The 23,238-nt window shown below is 39.3% G+C and overlaps 1 protein-coding gene across 1 annotated transcript in view; it reads right to left on the bottom strand.

The window, feature by feature from the left end:
- Malrd1 (MAM and LDL receptor class A domain containing 1) overlaps positions 1-23,238 on the bottom strand; it is a 712,187-nt gene that overhangs the window by 552,050 nt on the left and 136,899 nt on the right. Inside the window, exons 10-11 of the mRNA NM_001287618.3 lie at positions 13,683-13,829; positions 8,574-8,671 (exon numbers count right to left, since the gene is read on the bottom strand). Of these exons, the coding sequence (NP_001274547.3) occupies positions 8,574-8,671; positions 13,683-13,829 (245 nt within the window). The remainder of the gene's footprint in view (positions 1-8,573; positions 8,672-13,682; positions 13,830-23,238) is intronic.

Raw genomic sequence — 23,238 nt, 5'->3', positions numbered from 1 at the left:
CTCATCAATAATTTAAGGCACAGAAAATATACTTTAGGAGGCTAGAAAATTTAAATCATTTTACTCCCTAGTCATCATTAATGATAATAGCATCTAAGGGGCCCATAGCTTAACTATTTACTGAAGAGAATAAGAGGAGTTCTCTTTTTGCTCCTAACATCAGTAGCTCTAACAAGAGCTTCAGCACCCATTTGTTCTACCCGAACTTCCGAGGCACGTTCTCAGGACCTGGTACTGTGTGAGGAAAGGATTAATCTTTCAGTCTGGGGATGATTCATTCTGTATAATTTTTTTCCAAAACTTCCATGAAATGAAGTTCAGATGCACAGCGATTTTTCATCCTACCCGTTATCACACAGAGAGCTCTAAGGCTGTAGAGACATCTTAAAGAAAAATGAAGCATTCCAAGAGGGAGCTTTTTAGCTAGTAAGAAAAAGATACATTTCTAGTGTTCTTTTTAAATTCTTCGGTTCAGAGTACTAACCACTCTGTGTCCCAATTTGTCATTATTTTCCTCTGTAGATGTAATTGGCGCTACCTGATCAAAACATCCTTTCTGATTGTCCACTTCCTCTGAGATTTTGTTGCCATGCTTGCTCAAGTTCAGACCTTGACAGGTAAATTAGAAATGTAAAGTCAAAGGGAAGTGTTTAATTAAATATCAGGCAAAGTGAGGACTTGCTTCTAAATGACAATTAAATTTTAGATCCCTGCTGTAAGTCTCACAGTGTTCCCAGCTTGGGATATGCAAAAGAGTGTTTCCAACCTGGTTGTGCAGAAGTTACTCATACCCCATCAGTACTTGAGCTGTCAAACTGTCACTCAGCTCTTCACGAGTGTGAAATCATTTTAATAGTTACTAAACATAAGTGCCAAGGAGATCCATATTCAACAGCACAGGATCTTACAAGTTATATTTAAGAGAATTTGCATTGTAGAGACTTCAATGCTTCAGCTTCATACCATGCAACCTTCCAAAGTCATTTCAAATTTAGTACTGTTGGGGGAGCAGTAACTCAACTGTACATAATACAGCTGGGGTTTCAAATAGATACTCATCGAGAGTGAAAACCCCAAGGCTCTCCATCTGGTATACATTCAATGGCAGACCACTAAGCTTTTAATTTAAAATCATGCAGCATGTTGTAAATTCCTTACAAAACCATTACAACCATTTGTGTATATATTAGGTATTTATTTAACACGTGGAAGGAAAAAGTGAAATATGTGGGCTCTTCATAGGGGTTTAGTTTCTGTAAACATTTAGAGATGAGAGAAGGGGGTAAGAAAAAAAGAAAAAGGGAAGGGAAAGAGGGAGGAAAGAATTCATATCAGATAATAGATAATGTCTTGGATGTCGTTGGGAATCCACAAGATTCAGTGGGACTTGGCAAAGATAAGGAACACTAGAATGTATGTGTCATAGCAATGGTACAGCATAGTGCAGATATTTGAACATAAATTAAAACACAGCAAAGAGAAAGCTTTAATGTCTCGCTGGTGCCGAGCATCCTAAGTGCTCAGGAACATCAAGAACCTAACGGCTACAGTTCTGAACCTAACAAGGAAGTTCCCATCATTGCAGGGCATCGATTTAAACAAAGCTGCAGAGAATGCTTAAAATTGCACCAATAAAGACAGTTGAACATAGTGTTAATACAGAGACAAGTCTTTTTAATATGTGGTTTTTTTTCACTGGGGTATAATTTTAATGAAATGCAATAATAATATTCAAGACTGAATTACTGTATTCAAGAAACCTCCATTTGATAACAAATACTCCAAAGAAAGAGAGAGAGAGAAGTCAAGTGAAGAGAAGAGAAGAGGAGAAGGGAAGGGGTGGGAAGGAAAGGGAAGGGAAGGGAAGGGATGGGACGGGACGGGACGAGAAGAGAAGAGAAGAGAAGAGAAGAGAAGAGAAGAGAAGAGAAGAGAAGAGAAGAGAAGAGAAGAGAAGAGAAGAGAAGGGAAGGGAAGGGAAGAGAAGAGAAGAGAAGAGAAGAGAGGAGAAGAACCCGAGTTTTAGACAGTAAGGTCACTGAGATATGGAAATAGCAATTTTGAGTCCAGCACAGTTTAAAAAAATCCTATGGGACAATTACATCACTGAAAATTAGAGAGAAAATTTAATTGTGGCTTAGTTTATTCTCCATCAGTGTACTGTGATATTCATTCTAATATGGATCCAGGGCTAGGGACTATGGTACGTACCTATCATACCTAGTGCTCAGGAAGCAGGAAGAACAGAGTTCAAGGTTATCCTTAACTATGTAATGAGGACATGCTCAGGCCAGACTATATAGGATAATGTTTACAAAAGTGGGGAAACAAGGCTCAGTAGTTAATAATGCTGACTGTGCTTCCAGAGGACCCAGGTTTGGTTCCAAGCACCCGCATGGCAGCCCACAGTCATCTGTAATTCCAGTCCCAAGGGGTCTGATGACTTCTTTGCCTTCCAACAGAACATGGCAGGCATGTGGTACAGAGACATACATACAGGCAAAGCACACACACATATTTTTGTTAAAGCCTGAAAATGTAAAAGCAAGCACACATACACAACTATACATTTATATGCAGTTTAGTACAAAGAGAACGCGCCTTTCCAAGTGATTGACTTCAGTAAGCCAGAGTTAACGACTGAAGTTATTTAACACCCAGTAGCTTACTTAGACTTTAAAGCCATTTCCCCCATGTTCATGTTTTCCTTTTCATTTAGTTTTAACCTGTCCTCTTTCAAAAATTGGCCTCAAGTTCTCTACTTCTTTCCTTATATCTTGTACAGTGCTTGTACCAATTTCTTTTTGTGTTAGTTTGAGGGAAAGCTCCCCCTGCCCTGAGCTCTGACATTTGAACACTGTTGCCAGTTGTCAGCACTGTTTGGGGAGGGTTAGGGGTACACAGCCTTGCTGGAGGGATCAGTCATTGGAGGTGGGTTTGAGAGGTGAAAACCTCACACCACTTTCAGTTCGCTCTCTGCTCCGTGCTTGTCATTAACGTTGAGCTTTCTGATCCAGCAGCCATGCTGGGTGCTTGTTGCTGTTTCTCTGTGGTGGACTGTGATGGACGAGAATCCCTCTGGAACCCTAAGCTCAAGTAGACTTGTTCTTCTTAAGTTGCCATTGACATGCCATTTTATTATAACAGCAAGAGAGTAGATAACGTGTTTCCCTATCTCAGGACTCCTTAGCAATGACTTTCTCGTCCTTTCTCGGGTACATTCCCTGCTCTCAGCTACCTCCGCTTTGCTTCTTTCACATCAGAATATGTATCTTGTCTGTTCTTGGTTTCTGTAACACTTGCTGTGTATTTTAGCATCAAGAATAAGAATATCTGGAATGATAAAGATAATAATTAAAATATGAGAACAGAAAAATTGATGACATTTGTAGGTCTTATAAACACTATTAGGAAGAAGTTCTCTGAGAAGAAGATTACTCAATGCTTACACATCCTTCCCCATTCCACAGAGACTTTATGGATGTTTGTGTCATTATATTTATTCCTAGTATTCTCTCTCAAAACAGACTTAAGTGTAGGTTTAGCATTGCCAGTGAATTAGAACGTCTTATATTCACTGAATTCTTTATCTAACAGTGATATACCTGCTCAACCGTTTCTCCACATTTCTCATTTAGACACATCAGAAAATATCTAAGCAGCACAACTCTGGAGAAGCACGTATGAATGCTATTCCTGACACACCATGGAATTACATTTTATTAACTGGATCTTGATATAAGCTCATCACCTTACTTTTGGAAAAATTTGAAAACCGTCAGTGAGTTTTATAATTATTACTATATCACACTTACCTATGTGTAGTAATTTTACACTGAATCATTATATAATTATAGTTTCCCTATGGACATTTGCCCTTTATGTCTGGGAAACTTGACTCTAAGCTATTAGTGCTTTGCTAAGTGGTAGCAATTTAGGAGGTGCAGCCAAGCCTTAGAAATGGTGTCACTGGAGGGAGAACTGCTTCCTGTCCACCATGAGGTGAGAGTCAGTTCAGTAACTCAGCCACACTTCTGCCATTGTCTCTGGCTAAAGAGCATGAAGTATGGAAACCACAGCGCTGGACACTTTAAAACCATGAGTTAAAATGATGAGTCCGTCATTCCTTTATGTTCCTTTTGTCCTGTATTTTGTCATAGCGCTAAGACAAAGCTGCTAATATACTGCCTCTCACAAGCCACACCAGTTGTTAGAGCCAACATGGGGCTAGCTTGTTGCTATTAAATTCCAGACTCAAGTGCTGTGATTAATAAAAAGTAGTAATCATCTCTGTACTGAACTGCAGAAAGAATGTTTACATTGCTTTAACCATGAGTTCTAAATGGGAGGAGAACTATTTTGATGTTTGGTTTGGTTTTTGTTTTGTTCGTTTTGTTTTTGACACCTTACACTCTAAAGCATACACATCTCAGGATTGCTGAGAAACCTATGTCCAAATATGGACGGTCCGCTCTTTGTCCTGCTTTTTCAATATGTATTTTTAAAAGAGAAAACTGTGAATTATGTTCAAATGAGGCCCCATTAAAGTAATTGCAAAATGAGTTTGATAATTAAAGAAAAACACCTTAAGCACTCAAATCTCAAGGTTCATATTATCAAGCTTTCTGTATCCAACAGCAAAATCCTAAAAGTAAAATAGTGTGGTTTTCGCAAAACAAATGTGAACTCAGAAAATATTAGTGCTCACATTAATCTCCTTCACATTCCATATTTCCTAGCTAATTATAACCAGTCATTATACTTCAACATCAACGAGAAATACTGGCTTCTGGTCTGCATGTGTTCTGTTTGTCCTATCTCTTCTTCTGAGGAAATGCGCCAACTTTCCACTAGTGGCTGAAGTGACTTTTGAAGCTTCTAAATTAAAGTCTACATTGTGAACAATGAAAGGCTATAGGAACAGTGCGCATGTTGAAGCCATGTGTTGACCATATATAAAGTACAAGGTAATTCATACAAAATGACCTTAAATTGTGCTATTAGAAAAGGTGACACAGAAGAAAGCTCATGTTCCTTTAAAGTCCTTTCAAGACCTAGCCTTAATGGTCTCAGCCTGATATGACTGTGCAGGGAGAAAATGATTACATAATTTCATGAGATGGAGGCTTTAATCATATCAAAGTGCCCAACTTGGGTTATTTTATTGCTTTTCATATTATTTTATAATGAAGAACATTTGTTCCATAAACAGAACTATTATCAATATGTTCTAAATCAGAGAATCAGGCAGATTCTCCAATTACCAAAGATGATAGGAATTTGGTTTGGTTGCTTATTCTGCAATGTTTATGAAAGTATCATATATTACCATACACTTATAAATAAGGATATTTAATACACTGAGAAGCATTAACTATTTGTATCTCTAGCACAAGTGCCTTTCCTACTAGAGAAACGGTCTCCTACGAGTGAAATATGGTATCAAGAAGCTCAAACTCTTCTCCAGCTTAAAGAAAGCTAAGATTGAAGCAGATTCATACAACAAAAGAAAACTAAATGCTTCTGCAAGTCTCTAGTGAGTTTTTGAAGCCCTCTCATTTTCCATAAATATAGGAAAACCATTAGACTAGTATCTGAAGTCACTAGGGATATGAGCTATGAGCTCAACACCAAACATAAGGAATATTATTCTCACTGAGATCCATCTGAAAATAATCCACAGCAAAGTTACTTACTTTACCAAAACCAGAAAAGTTTCCTTAACAGGAAGTGATGACAACATGGCATTCCAATGACTAACAATAATTAATGACCATCAGCAAGACCCAGTGATGAAAACCACAAGACATCTTCAGAAAGAATATATATGCACACATACATACACATTCATTCATTCACACACAGTCACACACACACACACACACACACACACAGACTCAGAAAGACAGAAATACACACACATGCACACAAATCCTCACGCACATACACACAGAAACATACACATACACACACACATAAGCATGTGCGCGCGCGCACGCACACACACACACTCAGACAAAAGTACACATACTCTCATGTATACATATATACAGATATACACCATACACACACACTTACGTACCCACAGACACATAAACACACACTTATGCACACACAGATACACACACTCAAACACACATTTGCTCACACACACTCTCATACACACAGACACAGAAAGACAGACACATACTCAAAGTCTTCCACACACAGACACACATACACATAGACAGATACATACATATACATATTCAAACACACACACAGATATATATATATATATATATACATACATACATATATACACACACTCAGACACAGAGACACATACTCTCATGTATACAGACACACACCATACATACACATACTTACACACCCACACACACATAGACACACACTTATACATACACAGACACACTCTCACACACATATACACAGACACAGAAAGACAGACAGACACATACACAAAGTCTCACACACAGAGAGACACATACACATACACACATACATATATAAACATACGTAGTCACACAGACACATATTCACACACACTTACAAATACCTAAACACATATATACACACAAACACAGACACATACACTCATGTATACATGCAGACACACAGAGATGCATAAACACACACCCTTAAGCATACACACAAACACACACACACACACACACACACATCTAGATTTTCAGTGACCTCAGTGAATTTTAAGAACATTATATACTCATAATACTTGTTTCCAAATACATGGAATGAAAGATACTACATCCTATTCCCTTTCATTTCATGACTTCCATGTCTATAACTCAGTGAATGACTTTGAATTAAACCTAAGCTAGCTTGGAAAGTACTCTTTTAATTGTGGAGAATTGCTCCTGGGGTTCCTAAAAAATCTATATCATTCTATCACATAGGGTTTAATTAAAATAAAAGAACGATAGGAACACATTGAGGGCATTTGGATAAGGTGGAAATAGAGGGGAGACCAGCAGTCGCTTTAATCTTCATTCCCACAAAGAAAAGGAAGGGGGCAAAAGTTAAAACACCAAAGCAAACAAGAAACTAAAGACAAGCTATTAAGAGCTCTGGGCACTTGGACTCAGAATTATCCCAACCTGAAAACATAATTAGATTTGTATTCTTGAATGATAAGTAACTCTTCATCAAGGACGTCTGAGTACATGGCTATTACCAAGTATTCAGAGGCATGAATTTCCTGTGAGCTTCTGGGTTAACCTTGTCATTATATTCCGGTCAGTGAAGACTTAAACATTAAGTGAAATCCTGAGACTTGGACATATGCTCAACCTCTGCAAGGGACGGAAAATAAACAGGATGGACAGATCCATGTTACTTAAGAGTTCTGTGCTATAGGAAGTCAAAGGACTATTTAGTGATACCTATTGTGTTGGCTACTGTTCTCATTGCTATGCCCAAATACATGATAAGTGTGACTTGAGTTCAGAAAGTGTTAATTGGGTTTATAATTTCTGGTAATATCCATCATGACAGGGATGCCACGCAGCATACACAGACTCTCTTTGGAGCCAGATCCATTCCATGTCTGCAGCTTTCCTTAAAGGAGACCCCACGATACTGCTATGCCCCAGATCCTGGGTTCTCCTTTTCAACTTAGGATGACCCCTCCTATCTCCTAACTCTGTCACGTGATGGATGAGAATGAGGTGCCTGAATAAATTGTGTGCTGAGGAAATAGATGGGAGTGCTCAGACAGATCTCACCGTTGTGTCCTTTCAGAATGCCAGCACATGGGATGAGGCCTCCTACAGCTGAGGTAGATCTTCCTGTATCTGTATCTGCCTTCCTGGAAACACTACCCCAGATATATCCCAAACTGCATTTCCGTATTGATTCACAGACCTATCAAGTTGTTTACGAAAATCAGCCATCATTCTATGTGCCAAATACGGGGCATTGCATAATTAAATGTTCAGTTTCAAGGCCACCTGAGGGAGGCACACCAATGCTTTTCTCATGAGAGACACTATTTCCAAAGTCATGGCCAAGTAACATGTACTCCGATTGAACACGGCAAACCAGACGTTTATATCCCTGGTGGCTGCACAGGTATGCTTGCTTTGTTTTCTTTTCTTCTGTCTTTGGCTGCATTCACAATCTTAAAGAACATAAAGTCTCAATAAATTTAATTGTGTGTGTGCATGTGTGTGTGTGTGTGTGTGTGTGTGTCTTTTCTCATTATTTTAGTTTTCTCTTAACAGGCATTTACCTGATTTATCTAATCCACTCAATTTACACTCCCGAGAAAACTAGGTAGTAAATCATGTAAAGAAGATTCACTTTAGATTATTCAAAGGTCTGTGTGAAAGATTATAAGATAATAAAAGCTATAGCAGGCCCCATACATACAGTGTAAGTGTTGCAAAGACTTTGAGGAGGACCAGCATTTCCTGCTGAAGCTGCTCCTATAAACCTCTTAAAACATCAGGAAAATGATATGAAAACATGGCGGGCATTTGTTATCAATGCAATCTGAGCTCAATGGCTTAGAACCACAGAGTGGTCAAACGGTGGTCAGAAGAACTGATTACCTGGCAAGGCGTAGAGGCTGTGAGTGATTTGGTAAGGATAGGACTGCCAAGCCTGGCTACTGCGGGGGATTGCTGTGGTCCAAAATAAATAAATGATTCTGGAAAGAGGAACAGAAACAAATTTAAAATCACATAGTTAGTTGCCAGTTCTGGTGTACACTGAGCACTTTACCTGTTGGTCTTATTCGACCTTCATTCAGGTAAAGAAAATCACATTTTCACATATTCGCCATTAGGCTCTGTAAATATCCAGAGAATTTCACATGTATGACACCAAATATCTAAAATAAAATTTAATTGATGAAACGATAAACTCTGAATCCAAATCACCTAAACAAACATTTTTATTACTTTAACTCCTGTCGTAGAGTTTGAAATCAAATTAAATGAGGCTTGTAAGTTTACAATTAGATATTCAACGTGCCCTTAGGAAATTCCCTTGAGAGTTTTATTTTTAAGTCTCTTTAAAATGCACTGAAGGAGATGAGAGCATGCATTGAGACTGATTCCTCTTGGGGCTTACATGTTTGACATTGTTGTCTGTGCTGGAAGGGATGAGAGCTTAATTAAAGATCTAATCTGAACATTAACAAAATAACTGCTGTTAGATTTTAACTGACGTGGATGTACTCAGAGCAAGCACAGGGGACAGCATCCTTTAGCAGCACAGAAGATCACACGCCGTGAGCTGCATCAGGGGTAGCTTTTTTTGAACATTGAAAATTTACAAGGAAAGCTACGCCAAACAATGTCAGTGTCTAATGCTGCCCTTTGATAACCATCAACTGACAGGCTGAACATAGCACAAAAAGGGTCTTTAAGCAACTTATAAAGCCAACTGCTTGACTTCATTAAGACAGTAATTTTCCTGGATTCATGTCAATTCTGACTGTATTTTCAAAGGAAGAGGGATTTCATCTCCAAATATACTGTTTTACAAATTCCTGTCAATGTTTATGCAAATGGTCCTATCACCTCACCTTTTGCAGATCATGTACCTGTCTCAGAATAGCCCAGAACTAAGACTGTGCATGGAACGAGGGGAGAAACAGACTCTTGATGAACATAGGCGAAATCATAGGCAAATATACATGTGGTGAATACACAAGTAAAAGATAAATAAAAAAAATAGCAACCCAAACAAGCTTCGCTGTCGTGTTTGCAAATCAATCTCTAAAATAAACAAAAAGTATAATCTGATGATCACATGACTTTCACAGAAGAAGTTGAAAAACTCATCTGACAAACTTTAACCCGTTTATGTATGTTAAAAAGTGAGCACATTGTGAGTCAAAAGGAATATTACAGACAAGTGGGTTGAGCAAATGTGGAACTCAAGTTTGAATTGTTGACATTTTCCTGGAGACAAGGATAAAACAAGCCCAGCAGTTATCATTAAAATCTCTACACACTGCACAAACACGTATGTGTATGCACATGCAAACATGCAAAAAATTAACCTTTTAAAAAGAGCAAATAAATTTGCTATTCTATAAACAAGCAGCAGCTAAGAAGAATTTTAGATCATGGGATTTATAGTTGCTGCAAACACCTATAGAATATGACAACAGACTTTTTTAAAATCTCTACACTGAAATCTATGAAGTATTGAGTAAAATTAATATTATCTCAACAAATTGATAAACTCTAAACTTCTTAAGGATTTGGTTTTATTGGTTTTAATTGTGTGTATGTTTCTCCATGTGGGTATATACCTGTGCGCTCAGCTACCTGCTGAGGTCAGAGTTGTGTGGTCCTCCTGAGGCTAAGTTTGTAGACAGTTGTAAGTCACCTAAACAGGAGCTGGGAATTGAATTTTGGTCCTCTCTAAGAGCAGGATGTACTCTTAACTGCTGAGCCCTCTTTCCAACCTGAACTCTTATGAGAAGTCATAAGCAAGCGTGTACAACAGGGAACATGGTAGAGCAAGACGCTGTGCACGCTGTCACTGTGCTGAGATACATGTGCTCACTTGCACATTTCAGGTACCAAAACTGTTCCTTTGCAGCAGAGAAGAGTACAAGATGTCAGAGCTACTGTTTCTGAGATTCCTGTGTCCTGCCCTGTGTGTGCACTGACAGAAGAAGTCTTTGACAATAAGCACAGGGTAACTGAACACTTATTTCTCACAGGTGACAAAGGACCAGGAGTAGTAGAAGTCCCTTACCAACTGTGATGAAAAAAAATATTATAAGCATTGGGAAGAGCATACAAGAAAGGAAAAATGTATGTCCACCAAGACTGAGAAAGGTACAAGCCAAATCTCTTCAGTCGATATATAAAAAGATAAAATGTAGTTTATCCATACAATGGAATATTACTCAAGTGTTAAAAGGAGAAAAATGACTATGATTATTAACATGAACAAATTTTAAATCATTGGTGCTAATAAAGAGGCAAGAATACACTATAGAGTATGACCTATTTATCTGGCACTCTTTGAACAAACAATAAAATTGGGATAGACCGATGGCTGGATACAGGACAAGTGTCCCCTATAAAGTGACATTTGGGAGAATGGAATCACTCTATATCTTGAATTGCTTTTGATTACAGATTATATATAACGTTTAAATCTCACTGTACTGTTTACTAAAAAGACAGTACTTGCTATATTTCAATTGTAATTTAACACAAAATATTGATCATAATTTGTAATGTGTAGGAATATCCAAGCTATATGAATATACATAGCATGTATACATCCGTGATCTGTGTATGATTCTGTGAACATACACAAAGGTGAGAGGTAACCTATGAGCTGTCTGTTTGCATGTTCTAACAGAGCATCTCGCTACTAATGAGCAAAGAAATCAAGCAAAAAGGATGGGGGGAAACTAGTTCACTATAAAAACAAACATAAATACCCACAGGCTCTAGCATCTGCCTTTTTATTTTTTATTTTTTTTTATTATTTTGTCAAACTGTACGTAGGTATGTACAGGTGTGTGAGAAAACACAAGGTTAATTTTAAAAGCTGCAACTTAGAAATGGGAAGTTCTAAAACACACTGGCTTAGAGCTCTGTAGCATTATAATGGACTCCACCCTGTTCCCATGGGCCTTCCCTTTTATCACCCCCTTTCTCTTCCTTATCCTGGTTTTCTTCTCCTCATCTCTGAATTAACACCACTTCCAGGGCAGGCTAGGTGGAGCGATGGGAGACGCAGCTGCCAAGCCCGAGTTGGATCCCTGGCATCCATGTGGAACAAGTAAAGAACTGATTTCCAAAAGTTGTCTTCAGACCTCTGACCTCCACAAGTAAATCAATCTCTCTCTCTCTCTCTCTCTCTCTCTCTCTCTCTCTCTCTCTCTCTCTCTCTCTCTTTCTCTCTCTCTCTCTCTCTCTCTCTCACACACACACACACACACACACACACACACACACACACATTCTTTGAGCTCTTACTATGTGAAAACCCTCAGCAAGCATAAGCCTATTAAATATCTCATAAAAATTCTTCATGGCTACACACAGGAAGACTCTAGTCTCTCTATTTCATCACTAACAAAACCGAACTACTTTGTGCAAAGGCACAGGCATGAACCAACCCTGAACAACACAGTTTTACAAGCCCTGGTCATGGTGAAGTTCATATCAAATCATAGCTATGCATATTGTTCTCTTTGGAAATCTCAGCTGCTGCTCAGGCCCTCAAGTTTTTCCACTCATATTACATAGTCAGTCCTATTCCAGTCTTTTATCCTCTCCTGTCCCCAGATTTTATCCAGACAGCTTGCTCTAGCAAATGTGATTGGTCATAGGCTTCAGTCTCCACCATCCTCTAGACAAAATTTAAATCCCTGGTCTCCTTCATTGTGTGTGTGTGTGTGTGTGTGTGTGTGTGTGTGTAACAAAACTCCCAAGACCATTGCCGTCCTCTTGTACATGGTCCCCTAATTGGATCATGTTTCTCACATCTCTCCTTGGCTTTTTCTCTCCTCCCAGGTCCTTATAGCTTCCATACTGGCTCCTCATTTCTCTTTAGGAATGCTAAACTGGGAGTCATTTTCAGTTATCCCCCTCTACCTTACTGTAACTCCCCTATCGCCCTTACAACCTTCAGCATATCTGAACCCAAACCCCTTTTACCAGCTTTAGCTACCAAACCCTGCCTGCTTCAAACAGAGGTACCAGGTTCTACCACCGTGTACCGAGCTCTAGTTCATTGCCTTAATAATTGGCCTAGACACAGAAAAAGAAAGCATGCATATCAGTTTACAAAGAAAAATTCTACTTATATCTATTTTAAACCATAAACTTAAGTCACCTTGACACGAGATACTAAAGGGAAATTAAGGCTTCCTGGACTAATAAACAAAAAGTCAAAATAGCTAGAACTGACTGTACCAGTGAACAATGAACTGGCTTTATTGTTATAGCCAATAGTCTTCCCCCCTAATACCACCCAACGCTCCACCAACCCATTTGCAAAGGCTCTAATAAAAGTTTTTCCAAGTTTTGTGTTTGGCACACTTCTTTGTAAATCTCAAAGTAGAAGCAGGACAATGTTCAGTGAGCATAAAAATGATCTGGACCCACAACAGTGTGATGACAATTTTAATGTGGTTCTGAAGTGTGTGTTTACGTAGGAGTGTAAGCACAACAAAGAACTAGAGAGAAAAACCATTGGGAGCATCACAGAGCTTTCTCAGAGCATCGCAGGCAGTTATGGTTCCTTGATTTTATGAGGATATGCAAAAGTTGTAATGATGTTTTGCAGTATACAGTCTATAGTATTTCCAGGTTTTATAGATAGTGATAAATCCTTGCTCTGTTTCCACATAGAAGAGGGGACTATTTTCCTTTCTGTTTGCCAAACTTGCAATGCTTAAAGAATGAAAGCAAGCCTACTGTGCAATCTATCATAAATGTTACCTCCCTTTTTACACCATCACTAGAGTATTTTTAAAAAGCACAACAACAAGATGGGTGGTTATCTCAAGAATGTTCCTTTCAGGATGCAAAATTAGCTACTAATTATTAATTAGGTCAGGAGGAATTAAGGCAGGACAAACCAAAGCTCCATTTAGTCTGCAAATAGAAACAGAAATACAGGCCATTTCCACTTGAAGGCCAGTGCTTTTAAAAGAAGAGAAAGTGCCATACCTTGTTGTATGCTCGTTGTGTGACCAGCTTCAGGGAACAGGTGCTCTCCACTGCTCAGACCACCCACCACCTCCCAGTGAAAGTCTTCTGTGGGAAATGGTTCCCATCCACAGAAACCAGACTCAAAGTCCCAGGTAAGGTGACTTGCTGTCATGTGTGAAGAAGGAAACACAGACATATGATTACAGGTTGGTCATTACAAGCAAAATTCTCTCTTTTAAATGGAATTCTCCTGGAATGAAAAGAAATTGAACACAAGACAGTTAAATGAAATTTACATGAATTAATATAACAAAGTAGTGTAGTCCCTCCCCTCCCCCACCTGAAACCTATTCCACCTGTATATGCTTTACTCCTGGGCTCTGAACAGATAGTTTAGCAGGTGCAGTTATTAATAAAAAGTGAAAGTAACTCTTCAAAAGAGAGTCTATTCTGTTTATTGACAGAATCATAGAGCTCTATAAACTTGATATGGTTCTTCAGTCATTCCCAAAATGTTCTATGATCCCCTGAGGACTTAGTTGGCTGTAGACCACCTCATGTCATTTTTAAGTCAGGAAGTGAAGTGTCGAAATAAGACATAAAATATAGACTTGATCTCAGTCTATATAAAGATGTACTGTAAAATTTTCAAGTCTCAGCTGCAGCCTAAACCTTTCGACATAGTCCCAGGAGATCTCCCAAGTCATAGGGATACTTCTCCTAAAACAGACATCTTCTACTATAAAGTAATAACATTTCTGGTTTGGTCCAGTATCACTCCCACTTTATGCCTGTTGCCTGGGCATAATAATTAATAGCTCTTATTTTTCCTCTTACTTTCCCTAATTGGGTTACATGTTGAATATTAACATTTGGGGACAATGAGTTTAAGTCCCCTTAAATAATTCTTCTCATTGTAGCAGTTGGCTGTTATTGATGCAGTCATACTACTTACTTGCAAGGCAATGTGTGGGAAATGGAGTGCTCCCCATGATGCCTGCATCCCCAAACCTTTGAACAACTAACAGGGTGCAAAATATTCAAGAAGAAAATGACTTTAGGCCATATGAATGTTGCAGTCATCTACAGGACAATGTTTGGGACCAGACCTTTTATTATTCAAATGTTTTATCAGTTAAGTTGGGCTAGGGAGATGGCTCAGTGGGGAAAATGCTTGGCATGTAAGCCTGAGGGCTTTGGTTTGGATATCCCACCAAAAAAAAAAAAAAAAAAGGCAGGTATAGTAGCAGCGGCATGAATCTGTAATCCTAGCCCTAGTCCAGTAGAAGAAGGAATATCTGTGGAGCTGACTGGCCAGTCCAGCCATTCAGTAAGCTCCAGGTTCAATGAAGAGAAACCATACCCCAAAATGAGAAGTTGTGTTTGTATTTTGATAGCATCAGGATATTGATTTTAAAAAAAGCCAGAGGGCCTCAACATGTCCTCCAAACTCCACCTAAGGTTGATGTTATAGTTTCTCTTGAATTAAGTTTGTATACAAACAAAAAGAATAAGGAAACTAGGTATACAGCAATTGAGGTAAACACACCATTTGAATCTTCAGTTTCTACAGATGCCTAAGCATCTACAGGGGCGCGCGTGTGCACACACACACACACACACACACACACACACACACACACACACACACACAAACACAGACACACACACACACACACAGACACAAACACAGACACACTCACACACACACACACAGACACACACACACAGACACACACACATACACACAGACACAAACACAGACACACACACACAAATACACACACACAGAGGGAGGGAGGGAGGGAGGGAGAGAGAGAGAGACATACATACACAAACACACTACACAAATAAATACATAATAAATAAGGACAAAATAAATACATAAATAAAAATAAATTTCAGCTACTGTGCATTTCACAGAACACTAAACAAGCGCTGCTGTTTGAAAATTAAAATCAAATTTTAGAATCCGTCACCAACAACATGAAAATATGGTGAACCACGTGGGTGTTTTTACTGACGATATTTGTTCTGCTACATTTACAAGGAATGGGTTTTTGCAAAACTAAACATTTTACCCCTTAGTTGCTGTATAGTGTAAAAACCTAATTGAAGTCTCTTAAATTGAGGTTTTCATTAATAATATTCCTCTTACATATTTCAGCAATTCTGAGAAGTAGTAAATATCAGAAGTGCTAAATAGATAGCTCGGAGGTTAAGAACATTAACTGCTTTTCCAAAGGGACTTGGGTTCAATTCCCAACACCCAATGGCAGATCACAATTGTCTGTAATTCTGGTTCCAGGTAATTTGACACGCTCACACAAAGATGTATGCAGACAAAACTACAGTAAACATGAATAATAATAAAAATTAATAATAATAAACCATTTAAAATATCAGAAGAAAGTAGAAGCAAGTTGTCATATTTAGCAGGGCAAATGCAACACATGTGTAAATTGAAATCATATATGTCTGTTATAATAAAGTACGTTAATTTTCAGTAGTAATTTTGAATATCTGGTTACTGTCAACTTGCTGTAATTGCAGGGTACATTTACTACTTCTAAACAATGTTTGGTACTGTTTACAGTTTCAAAGAAATTTCAGAGTTAATTTGTTAGAGTAATGTTTTCAGAGGACAATGAAGGTTACATTAGTCTACATTTCATCCACTTAAGTATTATATTTAACTCCTCAAATATTCACAATTCATGTTAGCATTTTATTAATTCATTTACTTATATTGTCAGATAACACAGGTTCACCTCAAAATTGTCATTCTACTGCAAGTCTCCCTATAGACAGGTATATTAGCATAGTACATTTTAAATACCCCACTAAAAAAGAAGAAAGCTTCCTCCTAACCAAATTTCTGAACTTATTTTAGTTTTGACACAGATCTGTCTATTTTATCATTTTCAGAACACAGTGGAAATATAAATATATCTGTGAGTTTCTGTAAGGCAAAGGACACTGTCAATAGGGCAAAATGTCAATCCTACATCCTATAGAGGACTAATATCCAATATATACAAAGAACTCTCGAAGTTAGATTTAAGAACACCAAATAACCCTATTAAAAATTGGGTACAGAGCTAAACAAAGAATTCTCAACTGAGGAATATTAAATAACCAAGAAGCAGCTAAAGAAATGTTCAACATCGTTAGTCATCAGGGTAATGCAAATCAAAACAACCTTGAGACTGCACCTCAAATCCATCAGAATGGCTAAGATCAAAAACTCAGGTGATGCCTGCAAGGATGTGGAGGAAGAACAGGGATTGGAAGCTGGTACAACCACTCTCAAAATCAGTCTGGCAGTTACTCAGAAAACTGGACACTGTGCTTTCTGTGGACCCAGCTATACCAGTCCTGCGCATATACCCACATAACAAGAACACATGCTCCACTATGTTTATAGTAGCCTTATTTATAATAGCCAGAAGGTGGAAACAACCAAGATGTCCCTGAAGAGAAGAATGGATACAGAAATTGTGGTATATTTATACAATAGAATAGTACTCAGTTTTTTAAAACAGTGGCTTCATAAAATTCACAGGCAAATGGATGGAACTAAAAATATCATCCAGAGTGAGGTAACCCAGACAGAAAAGAAGACACATGGTATGTACTCACTGATAAGTAGATATTATCCCAAAAGCTCAGAATATCCATGATACAACTTACAGACCACATGAAGCTTAAGGGGAAGGAAGACCAAAGAGTAGATGCTTCAATCCTACTTAGATGAGAGAAAAATAATCAAAGGAGGTAGAGGGAAGGAGGAACCTGGGAGGAGATCAGGGGGGAGGAAATAAAGGAGGTCCAGATCAGGTAGGAGAAGAAACAGGAGAGAAGTACAGAGGTTCAGGAAATTGAATGGTAATATGTAGCAGTGGGAGATGGGGAACTGGGGACACTAGGGAAGCGAGAAGCTCCCAGGACCCAAAGGGGATGTCATTAGCTGAAATTCCCAACAAAGGGGACAGAGAATCTGTAGAGACCACTCCAGTAGATAGGCATGACCCTCAGTTGAGGGATGGAGCCACCTACCCATCTAAAAACTTTTAACTCAGAATTTTTCCAGTCTAAAGGAAATGCAGAGACAGAAAATAGAGCAGAGACTAAAGGATAGGCCATCCAGAGTCTGTCCCACCTAGGGATCTATGCCATCTGCAGACACTAAACCCTGACACTAATGCTGATGCCAAGAAGTACTTACTGACAGAAGCCTGGTGTGGCTGTCCCCTGAGATAGTCTGCCAGCACCTGACTAATACGGATGCAGATACTCACAACCAAACATCCATGACTCAGCCCAGGGACTACAATGGAAGAGCTTGGGGAAGCTGTGAAGGAGCTGAAGGGGATTGCAACCCCATAGGAAGAATAATAATATCAACTAACCAATCCATCCAGAGCTAATAGGTACTAAACTACCAACCAAAGAGTATACATGGAAGGATCCATGGCTCCAGTTACAAATGTAGCAAAGGGTTGCCTTATCTGCTATCAGTGTTAGGGGAGGCTCTTGGTCCTGTGGAGGCTTGGTGCCTAGTCATAGGGGGATGCTGGAGCAGTGAGGTAGGAGTGGGTGAGTGGGGGGAGGAGCAAAATGGAGAGGGAATGGTATTGGGGGGTTGCAGAGGGGAAACCAGGATGGAGAACTACATTTGAAATGTAAATAAATAAAATATATATATATTATATATAATGTAAATAAATATATGCATGACTTGATAGGATATACTTGACAAGCTACTTCATAATTTTCAACCTCAAAGTCAGGAGGCATTAATTGTGTGTCCACTGTTGAGAGGAAACACTGCTGTACATTTCCAGAGCTCCATTTCCTCTCAACAGCAGGTTTAACTGTCCCTTCTCTGTCTAGCTCAGTAATTACCACTCAACTTCCTATGTCTAGGAATCTCACAAGACTAGAGACCTCATCAAATGGGGACCATAAAATTCAACTCCTCTAAGTCTGAGTTGTTTTTTTTTTACTTTGCACAGAATATCTGTGCTGAATGTGTCTCAAAATTAGATATATTTCATGTGACAGCTGCTTAGGTATTTGTTCAATATCTTAGGATGTGTTTGGTACACATCATATTTCAATAATTTTTATAGAAAATTTTAAAATATTCAATACACATGAAAGAGAGTGTGAAAGGAAGATGGAGGGGAAAGAGACAGAGATGGGAAGAGGAAGGCAAAGAACGAGGAAGAAAGCAAAAGAAAGTAGGGAAAGGGAAGGGAGAGAAGTTAAGGGGAGGGAAGAATGTAAAGGAGCTGGATGTGTTTCTCACCTGTCATAATAAATATCTTTTCCTGTACCCATATGATACTATGGTTAAATATGTATGGCAAGAGCATCAATGCATAATTGACGGATGAATTTAAATATTTAAAGATGTGTAACACAGTGATTTGTTACATGCATATATTGCAAGATGCTTTTGGTAATCAAGGCAGGTAAGACATATGCCACCTTCATAATTGACATCTTGAAATTGTGTGAGTAGTAGGAACATGCCAATCTACTCTCATCATTCTCTTAGTGAGTTTCAGATCATCACTATCATTAGGTGTAGTGGCCCTTCTGTAACCAGATCATCTTATCAGTGGGATCTGTGACTATCCCTGAACCCTAGGGAACACTTGTCTTCCTGATTCTCTCAGACAGACCTACTTCCTTTGCATGTACAGTTGCAGTCACACACTATACATTTTACTATTCTCTCTCCTTTCACTTATCAGAACCCTCTCTGAACTCATTTTTATTATACATAATAGCTCTTCCTTTGTTTTCATTCCTCAGTAAACTTTTTACACAAATCTCACACCATTTTTAATCTATTCATCTATTGACAATGGATTAAGTTGTTTTATTATGACTACTGTTGATGAGGTCACAATGAATATGGGATGCAAATACATTTGAATAGTCACTGTGATTGTTTTATACAAGATCGTAATACATGACAAACCTCTGCTCTGTACTATAATGGGGCTTTAGGTATTGTAAATGGCAAGAGTTGAAGACCTCTTGTGGGAGATCACCAAGTACACACACACACACACACACACACACACACACACACAGAGAGAGAGAGAGAGAGAGAGAGAGAGAGAGAGAGATGCTTCTAGGCTTCCATATTACTTCTCAAGGTCTTAGTGTTATTAATCCCAAGGGCCTCTCCTTCCATTAATGTTTAACAAGGACAACCTCTGCTACCTATGAAGCTGGAACCATGGGTTCCTTCATGTGTACTCTTTGGTTGGTGGTTTAGTCCCTGGGAGCTCTGGGGAGTCTGGTTTTTTGATATTGTTGTTCTTCCTATGGGGTTGTAAATCCCTTTAGTTCCTTCTATCTTTTCTCTAACTCCTCCATTGGGGTTCCTGTGCTCAGACCAATGGTTGACTCTGAATATCTGCCTCTATATTTTTCATGCTCTAGCAGAGCCTCTAAGGAGACAGCTCTATCAGGCTCCTATCAGCGCACTTCTTGGCATCAGAAATAGTGTCTGGGTTTGGTGGCTGTATATGGGATGGTTCACCAGGTGGGGCAGTCTCTGGATGGCCTTTTCTTCAGTCTTCGTTCCACACTTTGTCTCTGTATTTCCTCCTGTGAGTATTTTGTTCCCCCTTCTAAGGACTGAAGTATCTGTGGTTTGGTCTTCCTTCTTCTTGAGCTTCATGTGGTCTGTACACAGGTCAAGTCCAAGTGGATCAAGGACCTCCACAAAAAATCAGATCACAGAAACTAATAGAAGAGAAAGTGGGGAAAAGTCTGAAACATGTGGGCATAGAAGAAAATTTCTTGAATAGAAGAACAATGGCTTATGCTCCAAGATCAAGAATCGATAACGGAAACCTCATAAAATAACAAAGCTTCTGTAAGGCAAAGGACATTGTCAATAGGACAAAACAGCAAACAACAGTTTGGGAAAAGATCTTGATCAATCCTATATCTAATAGAGGACTAATATTCAATATATACAAAGAACTCGAGAAGTTAGACTCCAGAGAACCAAATAACCCTATTAAAAAATGGGTACAGAGCTAAACAAAGAATTCTCAGCTGAGAAATATCGAATGGCTGAGAAGTACCTAAAGAAATGTTCAAGATCCTTAGGCATCAGGAAAATGCAAATCAAAACTAACCTAAGATTCCACCTCATACCAGTTAGAATGGCTAACATAAAAATCTCAGGTGACAGCAGATGCTGGCAAGGATGTGAAGAAAGATAAACATTTCTCCGTTGTTGGTGGGATTGCAATCTGGTACAACCACTCTGGAAATCAGTCTGGCAGTTCCTCAGAAAATTGGACATATTTCTACCGGGGGACCCAGCTATACCACTACTTGGCATATACTCAAAAGATGTTCCAATGTATAACAAGGACATATGCTCCACTATATTCATAGTAGCCTTATTTACAATAGCCAGAAGCTGAAAACAACCCAAATGTCCTTCAGTGGAGGAATGGGTACAGAAAATGTGGTACAGTTACACAATAGAGTACTACCCAGCTACTAAAAACAATGACTTCATTAAATTCTTAGGCAAATGGATGGAATTAGAAATATCATGTTAAGTGAGGGAACCCAGTCACAAAAGAACACACATGGTATGCACTCACTGCTAAGTGGATATTAGCCCAAAAGCTGGAAATACCCAAGGTACAATTTGCAGACCATATATCAATGCTTCTAATTCAGTATAACATAGTTTCCCCTAAGCAAATGTAACTGTATGAGTTTATTGTCACTATAGCAAAATAGATGATGCAAATAGAAAAGTAAGTGTTGTTTTGATTCATGATTTCAAAAGATTTCAGATGCTTCCTTGGTCCCATAGGGACATTGGCTGGAAGACCATATCACAGGGAACAGTTAGAGATTCTTTATCTCGAGTCAGAGAAGCAGCAGAATGGAAGACTTTGTAGTCGCCTGGCTTTCCCTTTCATTCGATCACTCCCACCTCTCCTTATGAGATGCTGCCATTCCCATCCGAAGAGGTTTTTGTTAAGCAGATTACCTGTCTGGGGATATTCTGATCAGACTCCCATGGGATTCTAAATCCAGCACAGTTGATGATGAAGATTAACAATCAAAGAATCCATAAAAGTTTTTACACGAGATAGTCAGTTTAACAAATATGAATGTGTGTGCATGTGAATAATACAGCTACATATTTATGTCATATCATTCTATCAAATAGATCTCAGTCAAGCATGACAATGTTTTATTGAAGTAATGAGCTTAAAATATTTGTAAAAGTTAAGGCCAGTACATCATAGTATTTGTTGATAAGAATGGAGATTTGTCCCTGTATTCACACGAAGGAATCAACAGAATAGTCTGAGTTTGATTACTCTGATGATTTGTATATGCTTGTCCCAGGGAGTGGCACTATGAGGGGGTGTGATCTTGTTGGAGTGGGTGTGTCACTGTGAGCATGTGCTTTAGACCCTCATCCTAGCTGCCTGGAAGCCAGTCTTCCACTAGCAGATGAAGATGAAGACGTAGAACTCTCAGCTCTGCCTGTACCATGCCTGTCTAGATGCTGCCATGATCCCACCTTAGTGATCATGGACTGAACCTGTAAATCCGCCCCAATTAAATGTTGTCCTTTATAAGACTTGCCTTGGTCATGATGTCTCTTCACAGCAGTAAAACACTAAGAGAGTTACATTAGAATACTTACAGACAAGTAACTCATGGCATTTCAATAAACAAAAACAAAACAAAACAAAACAACAACAGCAACAGCAACAACAAAAAAAAAAAAAAAAAAAAAAAACCGAAGTCCCACACCCGCGGATCCCGGCCCGCAGCAGCTCTCTGCTCCCAGACCCGGTGAGAGAGAGACCCAACCGCCTGGTCAGGTGGGCACTCCTGAGGCTGCAGAGCGGAAGAGACCACCAACACTGCTCACCCCTGCCCACATCCCTGGCCCAAGAGGAAACTGTATAAGGCCTCTGGGCTCCCGTGGGGGAGGGCCCAGGAGCGGCAGGACACCTGCCTGAGACACCTCCAGAACCTGAAAGAAACAGACCGGATAAACAGTTCTCTGCACCCAAATCCCAAGGGAGGGAGAGCTAAACCTTCAGAGAGGCAGACAAGCCTGGGAAACCAGAAGAGACTGCTCCCTGCACACACATCTCAGACGCCAGAGGAAAAAGCCAAAGACCATCTGGAACCCTGGTGCACTGAAGCTCCCGGAAGGGGCGGCACAGGTCTTCCTGGTTGCTGCCGCTGCAGAGAGCCCCTGGGCAGCACCCCACGAGCGAACTTGAGCCTCAGGACCACAGGTAAGACCAAATTTTCTGCTGCAAGAAAGCTGCCTGGTGAACTCAAGACACAGGCCCACAAGAACAGCTGAAGACCTGTAGAGAGGAAAAACTACACGCCCGAAAGCAGAACACTCTGTCCCCATAATTGACTGAAAAAGAGGAAAACTGGTCTACAGCACTCCTGACACACAGGCTTATAGGACAGTCTAGCCACTGTCAGAAATAGCAGAACAAAGTAACACTAGAGATAATCTGATGGCGAGAGG

Source organism: Rattus norvegicus, chromosome 17 (genome assembly GCF_036323735.1).
Source record: "Rattus norvegicus strain BN/NHsdMcwi chromosome 17, GRCr8, whole genome shotgun sequence".
NCBI classification, from domain to species: domain Eukaryota; kingdom Metazoa; phylum Chordata; class Mammalia; order Rodentia; family Muridae; genus Rattus; species Rattus norvegicus.
The sequence above is the reverse complement of the archived record's forward strand: the minus strand, read 5'-3'. Positions and strand labels throughout refer to the sequence as shown.